Genomic DNA, 15,083 nt, shown 5'->3' with positions numbered 1-15,083 from the left:
CAGAACAAATTAATTCATTCATGTTACTCATTTATTTCTCCCTCACTTATTCCAGCAAGGCTGTTCCACTAGACTTTTTTCCCCCAACATCTGCCATGGAGGTAGATGTACAAACCAAACAGCAATTCTCAAAACTGGTTTAAACAGCTTTGTCATCTAACTTCTTCCCTTCTGTCTGCTGCTTAATGTAATTAAGTAATTTGAAAATGGCAGAAGAAAAGCCTGTATCTTGGCACTGCTTCACATTTGATAGAGGATCAAGAATCAAAAAATATTCTAAATTGGAAGGGATCCACATGGATCATCAAGCCCAGTTCCTAAGAGAATGGCCCACAGAGGACCAAACCCATGACCTGGGTGTTCTTAGCACCCTGTTCTTATCAACAGAGCATAAGCCCTGCTACTGGCTACTCACCCTGAGCTGAGCCCTCTCAAAAGAAAAGCAACAGCACACTTGTCAAAATAATTTATTATTTCCTCTGTGTGAAAATAATCCATGCAGGTTCTACAGGAACACAGGGTGAATAGCTTTGAGTTACTATTTCCCCACCTATGGTGTGAAAGCTGCTCGGGGTACAGGGCTTTAGACAAGGTGGTCTGGTGGAAGGAACATCCACCTCTGCCATGACAACAAACCATTCTATGATTAAAAGAAGGCTTTTAAGAACAGAAGAAAGCACAGAGTCTTCCACAAGATAGTATTCCTTTTGTGCATCTTCATTTTTTCCTACATTGGTACTTGCCTTCTTTGTTTAACTCCAGACACAGGCAGTGTGCATGTTTCAGTTTTTTCAGAGTGTTAATGTACAATTCTGAAGACTGTCACTATAGCAAAGTTCTATCTGTTTTTACGTTTCTCTTTTTTGTTTTTGGTGTTCACAGCTCCATTTACAGTTGGTGTTGGTGTTGCTCTTGCATGTCCTGTGACTTTCAGGTGTTCAAACAATTTATTTCGGGATGGAAATGCACAGTTGCAGGTTACACAGTGGATAGGAACTTCATTCTACAATGAGAAAAAAAACCAGAATGCTTCACATTCATATTGAATATATCATCAGTATAATACACCAATTTCTTGCAGACAGTTTCTCCTTGGCAATGAAGCAGGAATAAGCTGTTTGTTTCTATCATCAAGATTTCATTATTCATTAACAATTAAGCACATATTTTTTAACAAATAATTTCAAATATAACTTCATTATATTTCAAAGTGCTTTAAGTAAAATCAAGAATGGAAGCCTTGCAAATCTAAGTAAATCTTTACTATTCAAAGTAAAGGATAGTTTTGATCTCACCTGACCATACAGGTAATGCTTTGGGCTCTGAGATGCAGTGAATTTAGTATGTCTTAGCTGTAGTTACTACAAAGTTTTGCTCTCTGGAAGCATCAATATTGAGATAGATGCAAACAGTACTGGCCTGTCACCTGCTGGGTGACAACAGCTGTTTAATTTATTTGAATGGTCCCCAGCTGTTTAATTTATTTGAACTGCCTTGCACACAGAGCTTCACCAGCTCTCCTAGAAATGAAGCTGAGTCCTGTATTTCTCTGTGAGGACAAGAGCTGAAGTTTCAGTTCTATCAATATCACAGGGACAGAAGTGGTGGACTGGAGGTGACCAAAAAACAGCCTTCTTTGTAGTTATATGACCCCCACCTTTTAGCCCTCCTGTAAAGACAGGCTGAGAAAGATGAAGAGAAGGCTGCAGGGAGAACTCATTGCAGCCTTCCTATGTCTTAAGGGGGCTTACAAAAGGAGAGAGAGTGACTTTTTACACAAGGAGAGTGACAGGACAGTGGGCAATGGCCTTAAACTGACAGAGGGCAGGTCTAGATTACACATTATGAAGAAATTCTTTACTGTAAGGGTGATAAGGCACTGGCACAGAGAAGTTGTGGATGCTTCATCACTGGAAAGTGTCCAAGGCCAGGCTGGATGGGGCTTTGAGCAATGTGGTCTACTGGAACTAGATGATCTTTAAGGTCCCTTCCAACACCTTATTCTATTTTAAATAGCATAAGTAATTTGACATACCATTGTTGAGCTCTCTGAAGACACCTTAGCAGACTTTTTTGCTTCCTTGGCTTTTTTCCCTTTAGGCTTAGTGCTGCTAACAGACAAAGAGGAGCTAAAATCAGTGCACAGGAACATTTAGCATTTACAAGCTTCTGATGTTTTTCAGTTTTCAATAACTCTGCTGCTTTCCCCTGTTCTTGCTTCCCGCAACAAAAGGTAAGTGCATCCAGAAAAAAAAAATTAATCTATACAGTCAATTGTTAATCTCAGAATGTTGAATCAGCTCCTAGGAAGTGATATGGCTGCAATCTGCAGTCAAATACCACCTCCAGAAAAGTTCCTACATGCTTTGTTTAGTATCGTATTTATTCAAACCAGTTTTGGTGAGCAGGCCCCAGAGTCCACATTTGAGAGTAAATCTCTCCTTGTTTGACAATATCAAACATGACACAGAATGACACAGTGACTGCAATGTTGCAACCAACATACCTTTTTTCTTCACTTTTTGTTTCATTCTCTTGGCTGACATCATCTGTAATGCCTGTGTCCTCTGACACAGCACATCTTTGACCATCATTTACCAACTCCTCTGTTGAGCCACTGTCCTTCTCCACGCTGGGCACCTCCTTTTGTTCAACTGTTTCTTCGTCAGCACTTTGATCAAAAGAGTCCTCATAACTCTGTCCAAACAAAAAAAAATCCAAGTTAAATACTTCCAGTTCGTTAGTGACTATGTTTATAGTATTATACTCATTTACCTCAAACATGGGTGGCTTGGGAGGAGAGAAAGCCATGGACCCTCTTAATTTTACTGTGTGATTTCAGTGAGACTGTAACATGTAAAACCTTAGTTCTCCTGTTTTGAAAGATGAGGCCACCTGTGGTGAAGGGAAGAAACACCAATAAAACAGCCTCTGAAACTACAAAAGCTACTACAGTAGCTTTTAATTACACACAGGGTTCATCCTGTTTTGAGTACTATTTCTTATTTCACAGGTAGTGGCTTCTAACTTTGTGAAGGGTTAATTATTTAGACTAAAGTTTTCTGTGCCAGACAACTGCATTAGGACCCTGGAGCCAAAATAACTGAGCTGACTGAAATTAGGTAGACACACTGTATTTTCCTTCCCCAGCAGATATTGGCAGCTTTTTCCATGTGCCAGATTAGACTCAATACACGGTTTGGCAAAATATCAAGTCCCTGTCTGAAGCAGAACAGCAAAGCTCCCAAAAGCACAATAACAAATTTGACCTAACACCACATTAATGGAACTCTTACCACCTCTAGTGCAAAGTCTCAGCTACCTGAAAAAAACTTGGCCAATCCTAACTTCAGGAAAAGAAAATAAAACCCACAGAGATTCCCAGTACTCCACAATGCTTGGCAGAGGATGGAGGTGAGGATTTCCCAGCATAAGACTGCAGCTTGAGCAATGCAAGAGTGGCACCTACTGTCCAGGCTGTAGCAAACTGATGGAACAGAGCCCCGGTGACTATGTGCCACTTCTGCAGTGAGAACAGACCTTCTGGTCTCAAACAGAGGAGGAAGGAGTTAACTGAAGCCTCATGGCCTGCACAGAAACATGAAGGTCCAGCCAACACTTGGACTATGCAACTGCACCAGCCAATGTGAAGCCAGGAAGCTTCAGCTGCTTGAAAGTCTCAGAAAAGTTTCTTAAGAACAAGAGATAATGATGGAGTGGGAGAAGGCAGAAAAGGTGAACAGAGAATAGGAAATCTGAGGGTTAAGCATGGAAGAGGCAGGACCTGGTACAGACAGCTCACTGGAACAAGGCTAGGACTGAGGAGTAAGAACTTGAAAAGGATGAAGTTTGAGGAAGAGAGACAGAGGAGCATGCTGACTATGACACCCCTGCCACTCAAGCCTGAAACAGCTTGCTCTTGGTGAATTTCACCTGCTGCTGTCAGCACAGATCTGTGATATCACACACAGACTCAGATCCTGGAGTACAACAGACTCCAGGTGTTACTTTTGTTTGCAGTTCAGGAAAAAGTTCCTTCCAACAGCTACATTGCCAGCAGAAAACCAATACTGTGGCAGTCTTTTTGACCCCCTCTAAATTAGAGATTAAAAACCAACACATTATACCAACTCCTACAACTAAAGCCAGAAGTGACCACCAAATTGAGCTCTTAATGCACCTTGGCCACTACTGGTCTTACTGACCAATTCCTTGCATTCTCCCCATCTGTCTGTTTCCCTCTGTTTTTCTTATACTTCAGACTACAGCTTTTTTAGAGTCAGCACTACATATTAGCATCTGCATTAACAGAATGAAGTGAGGTCTATGATGTTATTATCATAAAATAAAGTCTAATAGAAGTTATTCGGGTGGCAAAAATAATTTAAAATATTTTTAATAGTTTAAAATACTGTGGAATTTCAAGTTCTCCTATTCTGCAGGACAGAGAAATAATTTGTCAAATAATTTGACAAGTTTTCGGCTTCTTAAGAAAACTGGGTTGTAAAGTTCCCAGACTATAATTACATACCTTCATTGTTTTCTGCTTCTTCCTTTGTTTCTTTGAGAGTCTGTAAAGATAATTTTAAAATTACCTTTTTTTACACAGAAAACCCCCAAAACCTAGGATTTCTAAAAAGATATCTGCATTTAGTGCAATACAACAGATTTCAAGCTATACTTATCCTTTATCCTCTTAACATGATATTAGGTAGCCACAAAAAGAAAGTTACTTATGCCAGAAATAAAACAATAGGTCTCCCAGACTACTCACTGCATTTAGTAAAACATTTGTTCTGCTCAGACGGAACCCAAAGATACTAGTAAGATAGTTGGGATTATGCTCTGGCTGTTTAAAAAATTAAGTTGTGTAACAATTCTGATTTTGAGCACACCCATTTTCCATTTATGCCAGCAATCGACAGTAAGTACCAAATCAATAAGCACTAGCTCTGTGGAAGTCCCTCTGCTTGAAAATAGCAAACCTTTCTTTTCCTTAACATATAACTTTAGGCAGCAGAAAAAACATAAGTCTGCTGTTTTATGGCACTCAAATGTAGTCATGCAAAGGCACATGTTTTACTGGAACTCTGATGCTAAGAAGTATTTCAAATTGCACAATACTGAGAGCAATGCAGTGGCAAATCATCAGGAGGTCCCTCTGAAGGCCATTAAAACTTAGTAAATCATGAGTCATGATAAAATTAAAAACAATTTCAAGTACTTCTGTTTGGGTATGTCTTCTGTTTCTTCCTCCTCTTTGGTCTGTATTCCATCTGCATCATCCGAAGACACAGCAAATTTCCCTTCCTCCTCTTCCAATTGCTGTCGTAACAGCGATACCATCTCTCGATGCTTCTTTGATTTTTCGTGATTCTTCATGCTGTGGAGACCAGATTGTTACTGCAGGTTGCTCTGAGCAAACATAGTTATATTTACATATAAATTAACAACAGGCCCATTATCCAATATGGAAAATAAGTATGAAAAATTCTGCACTAGCAATGTCTTTACTGGAAAGACAACACTCATCATTATGTGAAGTTAAAAATTCTCTAAAATGCAGTTTTAAATGACTTAAAATCCAACACCTTCACCCCCAAATCCCCAACCACAAATACTTACGCTTTCTCAGTTTTTAACGATTTGTCACAAGCAGGGCAGTACAGACCATCAACAAGTTCAGCTTCTTCAGTTTCATCATTCAGTTTGTCTGAAGAAATCAGCAGCAATCAGAGAGACAAAGTCAGATGAGCAATTTTTGAACACGATGCTCTTTAAGCCCCAGAAAATAGTCACAGCACTGACATTTAATTTCTCCAGTACTACTGACACACAGACAGCTCAAGATCACCTCACCAAATCAGACACTGGTATAAATTAACAGCTGCAGCTTGTTCAAACAAAAACACCAGAGAGGGACAGACTCTAGCCCAGCACCCTCAGAGGGAGGGAGTGAGTTGCATTACAGTCAGAACTGTGAATCTGAGGCTGTAAGTGAGCCACACTCATACTGCAGTCTCAGTAGATATCACCTCCCCACACACCATACCTTCAATGCTTTTTGTCTCCTGTTCTTCTAATTCATCTTCACCACCTGATCCATCTCCAAATTCCTTTTCATATTGTGCCTCCATCTCTTGCAGCTCTCTCTCCAGATCTGACATAGTTATCCAGCTCTGCTCTTTGTACTGCTCAGCAAGCCTGCAAGCAGAATACAGTAACTTCTACACTGTCCCTGAGATGGGAACTAGGGGGGAACAGTGTTACTGAAAGAGAACTTCTACTTAAAGATAATTGCTCTTCTTCCGCATCACAGGAGGAAAGTTCTGAACATATGATGGAGCACACAATTGGAAATCTGAGTTAATTTGTGATGTCAATGGGCACGTCTGCACTGTAAGCAGATTTATTAACATAGGTGGGTCCTGGTTGAATTTCAGGCAGAACATGCTGTGCAGCATGGTCAGTATCAAGCTGACAGCAAAGAAGTCATCTCAACCTACTCTAAGATCCAAACTTATAGTAAAACAGGGCGCCCCCAATGAAGGGAATGATTGGTATCTGACTTTATTGATTCAGAAGGCTGAACAATTGCTTTATTAAACTATGTTATATTACATTATACTGTACTATAACTATACTACAAAGAATACTAAAGAATACTAAAAAAAACTCATGACTGTCTCCTGACAGTCAGGACACAGCTTTTTCCAATTGGCCAAGGAAACCAAACAATCTTCAGTAGAACTGACAAATCACTTCAGGTAAACAATCTTTTTAACATATTCTACATGTGCAAAACAACAGGAGCAGCAAGTAGAGAATTGTTTTTCTCTTCTTCTCTCTTTTTTCTTGGAAAAAACTCTGAGAGAATTATGTCTCTCTGTTCAGAGAATGTGAATGCCACACAAACTCAAAAAAATACAGGACAACAAAATCCACAAGCACATTACTCCTTGACTGTGTGCTATGGGAATGTACCATCTCAGTTTTCCCAATTTAAGTGTGCCCCAAGTTACCAAATATGGCATCACAGGAGGGTTGAATTTTGCTCCAGCTGGCTTCTTGTCTCAGAACTATCGAGTCACTTCTCAGTAAATGCATAACCCTACTTTATTGTCCCTAAAGGGTGAATGTATATGTGTATATATCGAAAAACAGTACACCATATACTCCATTTATGTTATAATTTTAATAATACCTGTTATTTTGCAAGTGCACTCTTAATAAGAATTTAAGCTCCTCCATCATATGTGCAGGCAAACAGTTCTTCCAGTTGAAAAAATAAATTGGGGCTATGGTCAGGAGACCACTTTTATTCTGGCAAAAAAGCCAAACTTTGACACTGCATTTAGTCCAAGGAAAGGATCCTTCCCAAAGAATTCAGAAGGAAGACAAAGCTAAGCTCATTATCCCTTCTATCTGCTTAGCAGGTACACCTCCAAGGCAGATGAAGCTGATCTAAGTCTAGGTTATTCTCTCTTATTCTACAACTTACATTCTATTTTCTTTAACGGAAAATAGGTAATAAGTTTCATTTTCCCAGGTAAATAAAAGCACACTGGGTTCTGTGCTATTACAGCCAGTTACTCACAGCACCCAGATAAGCATTCCCCAGTTATCTTAGACCTCTGTACAAGTCAGTACAATGCAGAAACCTGAGCTTTAAAAAGCTCAGATTTGAGACCAAAATTAGTATGTAAAATTTTCAGGGATGTTTCAAAGAGCAAGTGGAGCTACTATAAGCATCTAAGTCTATACTGTATTCTCATGGATAATTTCTTCAAGTTAAAAAAAAAAATAATTTGTTCGACAGGTACATACTTGGCTTGTTTTAGCTTCTGTTGCCTCCGAAATTCTTCTGCTTTCCTAGTTTTTTCTGCATTTTGTTCTTCTACAAGTTTTCTGTGAGCCTGTACTCTTTTATCCCTCTTACGAATAAAGGCTACTAGCTGACGGATCAGTTCATTCCTCTCTTTCCTTGCTTTCTCCCTTGTTTTCTTGTTCTCTTTTTCCATAGCTCGTTTCTCCCAGCGGTTTGAGGCTTGTCGTGTGTCATACTCTTCTTTCCAAGCAAAGTTTTTCTGAGTACAGAAACTCTGCCAATATGCATAGAAAGGGTGGACTACCTATAAGAAAAAAACAAAACTAAGTGGCTTGTTGAGGAGGGACAGAAAAAACAGAGAAATAATTCAGAGCTTTTGTAACCTTTTTTTCTGAACTTCTATACAGGCCACAGTTTTGCCTCAGAGCAATGAAGATTTAGAAAAATTTCTAACATCATCCTTGAAGTTTGAAAGCAACAACCTCATCTAAACTATTACAAACTGCAACTTCTAAAAATATCCCCTGCGTGATTGGATCACGCTGACACTAGAGTCCAGTTACTTAGCTGTCCTGTATTTCTCCTGTCAAACTGAAAAGCACAATCAGAATCACACATGCTGCCTGCAAGCTGGTACTTAACTACAAATATCAAACACACATTAAACACACACTCCACATTACACCACACCAGAGGTCAGCCACACACTTGCACAGCATAAAAAAAGAAGCAAAACAAAAACCAAATACATAATTCTATTTCTTCCTTGTATATTCTCTCTGCTTCCCGAGCAAGACAGCAAGGAGCTGTGACTTGCACAGTTTAAGAAATGGCTATGTGAAGAAACATTTACTCCTGTTTTGTTAGCAAACTACATGACTGTAGGCTAAAATTATGCCCCCTAGCTTTTGCATTAGAATAAAAGTGATTGTTACTTACTCTCCTCCCTTTTACTATTCATGTGTAAGTGCTGGACTAATAATTTGGCCTTATAATCACTTTGGGTTTGTTCTTTATTTCTCTCCAAATAATTATTGTCCTTCTGTACTTTGTATATTCAGCAATCAAGATATGCCTAAACTCCCTTCTTACATTACTTGTCCTATCAATCTTCCTTTTTACTACTATTTGCCCAACTTCCTTTTCACTTCTATTTCCCCAACTGCTCATATTTTGGGATACCTCATAGAAGTATTTAACCTCATGGTTTAATGTCTTTTTTAAGTCAGTTCTGTTCTTCCTCTGCCATTTTTATTCATGGAAACTAAAACAATCAATTGTTATTCACGGGAACAACTCAACAATAACTTCCAGTAGTCTATCTACATGTGAAGTTCATGGCTGTGGCTTCTGGCAGGTAAGTCACTACAATTTTTCTCTGCTATCACAAAAAATAACCAATAAACATTCATATTTCATCCAATAACCTAAGTAATATTAGATGACCTACCAGAGATTTCTGCTTCAGAAGAGGATACTTTTGTGCAAAAGGATGCACACCCACCAACTGATGACAGGGACCATCCTCCCCTTCACCAGATGTGCAAGGTGGGACTCTCCCCTTTCTCAGCAGCTACCTTAACAACCTGCACATGTCTGGCACTCACCAGCAGCCTGTACAGCAGCCCTTGCTGAACTCCCAAGTGGATTTTGTTTTGCCTGCTACTCATACCTGGAGCTGAACGTTTTTGTTGACCTACAAGTCTTCTCTTCCCATGAATGCTTGTGAACTCATGGCCTTAAGAATATCTTTCCTGGCTGCCTGGCTCTGACCAAGCTGCCTCTCATGCTTCTTGTGAATTCACAAAGTAGACCAAACCAGAAAACATTCACATCAGAGATTTTAAAGCCTTTGTATACTTTTTGTAGCTCCCTTCTAAAACTCTTTCCCCATTATATTCCTACTGTGTAGAGAAGTGAGCATTGCAATGCTGGAATCCTCTGGCAGTAAAATCTCTTTGTCTGAATATAAGAAAACAGGGAAAATTACCTTTCTACTTATCAGAAACTATTTCCTATAAAATACCCCTAGGAATCCCTAGGGGGGGAAAAAGTGAGCACTCTGCTTCCAGAACAGTTTGAACTAGGCAGATGTCAAAGCATGTTGAATCAGAATTCCAGTCTTTTTTGCAGTTATTAATTGACATAAGCATTAAAGCTATTTTGAGTCTATAATCCTATATGTCCCATGGCCTCAAAAGAAGCAGTTTTCAAAAGATGTTTCAAGATAATGACGTTAAAAGACGTATTTTAGCTGGTCTAGAGATACTATGTATTCTCCTTGGGAAAGATTTCCATTCATTAAGCCATCCTGTAACTTCTCCCCACATCCAAACACCCCTTCTGGCATTTCTTAAGAAGTTTGATTTGTAACTTTTGTTTCCAACTCCAGCCAAGTTTTGTACCACTGAAGCTACTAACTTTTAAGGTATGAATCATTCAAATTTCATAAATAATTATCAATACAGAGAAAGTGACAGGGAGAACTACCACACTAGAAGCAACATTGGAGTGCACTTCATACTGTGCAGTTATTCCCTAGGGAAAGTGTTATCACCTCAGTATTTAATTTCAACATATAAATACTGGTAACCTTAAAAAAATCCTAAATCTGATAGTCTGATAGATTATAACAAATAGTTGGCAAACCAGATAATAAGAATTCAAGTCATATAAGTACCCATACACTTTCTTTTCTTTCTTCACAGAGGAAAGCATGCAATTTTTTCTGAATCAAATCTGACTACAAGCTAATTGCAGATGACAATATAATCATAATGGCAGCTCACACTGCCAGTCAACATCACATCTACTTTCTAAAGGCTGTGCTACACACTAAGTGCTATGCAGTTTGCCTGTATGAGGCAAGATACTACATGTTACAGGAAAAAAATTAGCTCAGTACCCCTGTCTCTAACATAAGTTGTGTTAAACACTGGTAAACTACTCTCATCAGGAAGCAAAGAAAACATCCATTCTTTTGCTTTATAGGTCTTGCACTAGACTTAAGTTCCACTGGCATAATTGATGGTTGTCCCTGTGAAGCATCTGTCTGACAACTCACCCAGCAGGCCTGGCTAATACTATACTCCAGCAGGAAATACCAATTTTAATTCACATAAATATGAATCAGACCACAAGCACTTCCTTTGCAGTAATAGTCTACAATAGTAGAAAATAACCACAGATGCATGGTATTCACCTCAGAAATCAGGAGGCACCTCTCCTTTGGGACAAAGTAATAGTTTACCTGCAGTTCAGTTTTACACGTGCCCTTACCGTATCATAGTCACTATGGGAATATCCAAACATAGGGAATTCTTCAATATCTTCCTGTGTCATATATTCCAGCTCTTCCTTCGCAATCTTCTCAAAAACTTGTCGATAGACTGTAAAGAATCCCTGAAACAAACAAACAAACAAACAAACAACCTAATAAATAAACCTTTTGTGTGGCACAATACGTAGATGTACAAATGCTCAGGTGCTGTCTCTTTTAGAGAAACGTTTGCTACACTGCAAGAACAACTCAAAACCAGAATAAAGGCCTTGTGAGCACTTGCTGAGGTACAAGACTCTTCTTTCCAAAGTTCCACTATCTCTCATGCCTCTTATTTCCACCTTCCTCATACTGTCTCTGTCTCTCTCACATGCGTAGTTAAACACCGATTTTAAAAGAAAATTTCCATATGCTGGAGATGGTGATAAGTTCCTAGTTACACAGGATCAAGTTTTGTGGAAGATCCAGACATAAAATTCACTATTAAATATCCTATATTTTCCTAAATTAATATGTTACTAACTGACTACTAGTACAGTAACAGAAGGACAGATAAGTATTGCCTCTGATGGATGTTTTTCTAATCACCTGGACCTTTTTCAATATATTAAATATTATTAGTGAGTATCTTAAAATCCAATGGGAAATTCAAAAATCCAAAAGGGAATTCAATTACAGCAAGCACACCTTCCCCCAAAGGCTATTGTTACATTGCTTTTCTGTAGTTTACAAGATTCTTGCTTGATAAAGTTATTTCTAAATAAACAGATGGTATTGCAAAGCCCTGGAATGCTTCACTATATGAGATAAATAAACAATATGCACACATCTGTAGTTGTACAACATAGCTGGACATTTTGATTAAGTAATTGTTGGACAATATGCAAGAATTAAAGCCTTCTTATACATCCAGGTTAAGTTTTGTCTTGGATTTGTGTAAGCTGTGCTAACAATTTCTACATATAACTTTAACACAAAACAAATGCTAACACTTATAATGAAATTTAAGCTGATTTAATTAAAGATTAATTGATACCTTACCTTTTCATCATCCCCATATCCAGAGTAACAGCTAACAGTGAAGTAGTGCAGCAGATCCAAGCTATCATCTTGATAGTCTCCATCAACTCCCCCTTTCAGCAGAGCCTCCCTGTGATTATCATACCTGGAAAAAACCCACAGCATCAAGGATGTAGAGACACAGAACAACCCTCAGTGCTGCTAAACTAACACAGCACACCTATTACGTCACTGTATAGCTTAACCCACTGTCTGTAATTTGTCTCTCACATCCAAAGTCTTCAGAGAGAAAAAAACATGACAGACCCAGTAGATATTCCCTCTTAACCTTTATTTTACTATTATTTTATCTGCAATATGTATAGCAATAATTCCTCAAGAGCTAGCTACCAAGCAATCACATTTGAGAAAGATGCCTCACCAAACTTTCAGAAAGGGGTAGAGGGCATTACTTATATCACCCAATACTTGCATGCACTCAAAAATCCCCAAATCATACCCAAGCACATAAAAACTGAAAAACAGTCCAGTATTCTCAAAGAGGACAAACTCAGGAGAGGCGGGTTTGGCTGTGTAACCTGGTAGATGCTTCAGCCCATGTGAAAAACAAGCTACAGAGAACATTTAGAACAGCGATCCTTTAGACATGTGTATGTGTGTATTTCAAATTAGAACTGGACACCTGTATGCACTGCCCGGGGCCTGAGGGCTGACCAGAGCTGCCCTGAAAAGCTGCTCGGGGAGGAGGACGCAGGCCAAGCCCGGCTGTCGGCAGGGCGCTGCTGGGGCCCAGCACGCCCTCAGCTCCCGGCACACCACGAGGAGGGAGAGAGTGCGAACCGTGCCCCTCCACGGGGCTGCAGGGCTCCAACTCTGGCAAAACCTAAAACCAGCCGGCTGCCCCTGCCCACGGCTGCCCTCGCTGCCTTGCAGCGAGGCCCAGGAGCAGCACAGGACAAGCCCAGGCCAAGCGCCGCTCACCAGGCCCGTTCCTGCGGGTCGCTGAGCACGTCGTACGCCGCCTGGATCAACTTGAATTGCTCCGCTGCTTCCTCCGCGTTCTCGAGGTTTTTATCTGCAGGACAATTTAACGAAACCGTGTCAGCGGTGGTCAGGCTCGGCGGCAGCAGCCGCCCCGCCGCCCCCGGCACCGAGCCAGGCAGCAGCGCGGTGCCCCCGCGCCGCGCGGGGCCGGGGCCGGGGCCGGGCCCGGGCCGTACCCGGGTGCCAGCGCAGCGCCAGCCGGCGGTACGCCCGCTTCAGCTCCTCCTCGGCGGCGTCGCGCCTCACGCCCAGCACCTCGTAGTGGCACTTCATGGCGATGGCGGCGGCGGCCGGCGGGGCGGGGATACCGGGACAGCGGGCACCGCCGCTTCGCGCCGGGAGGGGCCAGGCCGGCAGCGGGAGGAGCGAGGCGGGAGGGGAGGGACCTGCGGCGCGGTGTCAGCCGGCTGCCCGCGGCACGTTGGGAGCGCTTCAACCACGGGGCGTCCGATTAACCGGATACCTTGTGTTGGAATTCACAGAATCAATGAGGGTGGAGAAGATCTCCGAGATCATCGAGTCCTACCTGTGACCCAACACCACCGTGTCAACCAGACCCTGGCACTGAGTGCTACTCCTGGGTTTTCTTAAATACCTCCAGGGACGGTGACTCTACCCTCCCTGGGCAGCCCATTCCAATGTCTAATCAGCCTTTCTGTGAAGATATTACTCCTAATGTACAATGTTAACGTCCCCTGGTACGGCTTAAGGCCAGTGCTCTTTTCCTATTGCCAGCTGCCTCAGAGAAAAGTCTGACCCCAGCCTGGCCATCCCTTCCTTTCAGGGAGCTGTAGAATGCAATGAGGTCTCCTCTGAGCCTCCCCATTTCCAGGGTAAATACCCCTGCTTCTCTTAAGACCTGTGCTCCAGGTTTTGTTGTGCTTCACAGCTTGGTTTCCCTTTTCTGAATTTGCTCCAGCACCTCAAAGTCCTTCCTGAACTGAGGAGCCCAGACCTGAACACAGGACTCATGGTGTGACCTCACTAGTGCTGTGTACAGGGGAAGAATATCTTCCCTAGGCCTGCTCGCCACACTATTTCTGAAACAGATGTTTCTGATTCCTGTGGGTGTTGAGGAGCTCAGTGGTACAGCCAGCACAGTACATATTCTCAAGGCAGCTTTTTTTTATACCTATGCTTTTCAGAGATTTTAGCGTTGGTCCAAGTCGCTTTCCTTCTCTAGGTCAGGTGTGTATCAGTGGGCACTACACAAACTGAGTTTTGGATGATACAGCAAGATCTAGAGGCCCTGATCTCAAGGTAAAATCTGGAAATCCTAATCTCAGTGTTTAATTCAAACATGGCAAATTGAACACGAGCCAGCAGTGCCCTGGCAGCCAGGAGGGCCAACCCTGTCCTGGGGGCATCAGGCCCAGCATCACCAGCCAGGCAAGGGAGGGGATTGTCCTGCTCTGCTCTGCTCTGCACTGGGGCATCCTCACCTCGAGTGCTGGGGGCAGTTTGGGTCACCTCAACATAAGAAGGATATAAAGCTATTGGAGTTTGTCAGGAGAAGGGCAGCTTAGATGAAGAGAGGTCACAGCAACTGAGATTACATGGTTTGTTCAGCTTGGAGAGGAGGCTGAGAGGGGACCTCCCTCCAATACACACCCTTGTCACAGGAGGTTTTGGCTGGTTTAGAGTCAATTTTCATCACAGTAGCAGGTAGGGAGCAGGGTTTTGGATTTGTGCTGAAAACACAAATGATGTGCAGATAGTAACAGAAATGCTTGCATTATTGCTGAGCAATGCTCAGACTCACACCCTTGTTTGCTTCTCACCCCCTCCACCAGAGAGGTGCACAAGAAAGTGAGAGAGGACACAGCCGGGGCAGCTGACCCCAGCTGCCTGCAGGGCTGTCCTACACAGCATGGCACCATGCTCAGCACACAAAGCTGGAGGAAGGGGGGA

At 41.7% G+C, this 15,083-nt stretch overlaps 1 protein-coding gene across 2 annotated transcripts; it reads right to left on the bottom strand.

Annotated features, from left to right (window-relative positions):
- Window positions 1–451: 451 nt before the first annotated feature.
- On the bottom strand, window positions 452–13,483 carry DNAJC21 (DnaJ heat shock protein family (Hsp40) member C21). Of its 2 annotated transcripts, none has more exons than XM_036403852.2 (12): window positions 13,349–13,483; window positions 13,110–13,203; window positions 12,150–12,273; window positions 11,108–11,230; window positions 7,828–8,132; window positions 6,053–6,204; window positions 5,626–5,713; window positions 5,225–5,383; window positions 4,532–4,571; window positions 2,507–2,697; window positions 2,036–2,111; window positions 452–1,003 (listed from the first exon to the last, which is right to left on the bottom strand). In XM_036403852.2, exons 1-12 carry the CDS (start codon window positions 13,443–13,445, stop codon window positions 839–841), a joined length of 1,614 nt encoding a protein of 537 aa, XP_036259745.1. In that variant the 5' UTR covers window positions 13,446–13,483; the 3' UTR covers window positions 452–838. The 2 variants fall into 2 exon arrangements, with proteins under 2 accessions (XP_036259745.1, XP_036259746.1); XM_036403853.2 differs by having other exon boundaries at window positions 2,036–2,108.
- Window positions 13,484–15,083: the final 1,600 nt, after the last annotated feature.

Source organism: Molothrus ater, chromosome Z (genome assembly GCF_012460135.2).
Source record: "Molothrus ater isolate BHLD 08-10-18 breed brown headed cowbird chromosome Z, BPBGC_Mater_1.1, whole genome shotgun sequence".
Classification (NCBI taxonomy): domain Eukaryota; kingdom Metazoa; phylum Chordata; class Aves; order Passeriformes; family Icteridae; genus Molothrus; species Molothrus ater.
Note: the sequence above shows the minus strand (reverse complement) of the source record. Positions and strands in the feature narration are given on the sequence as shown.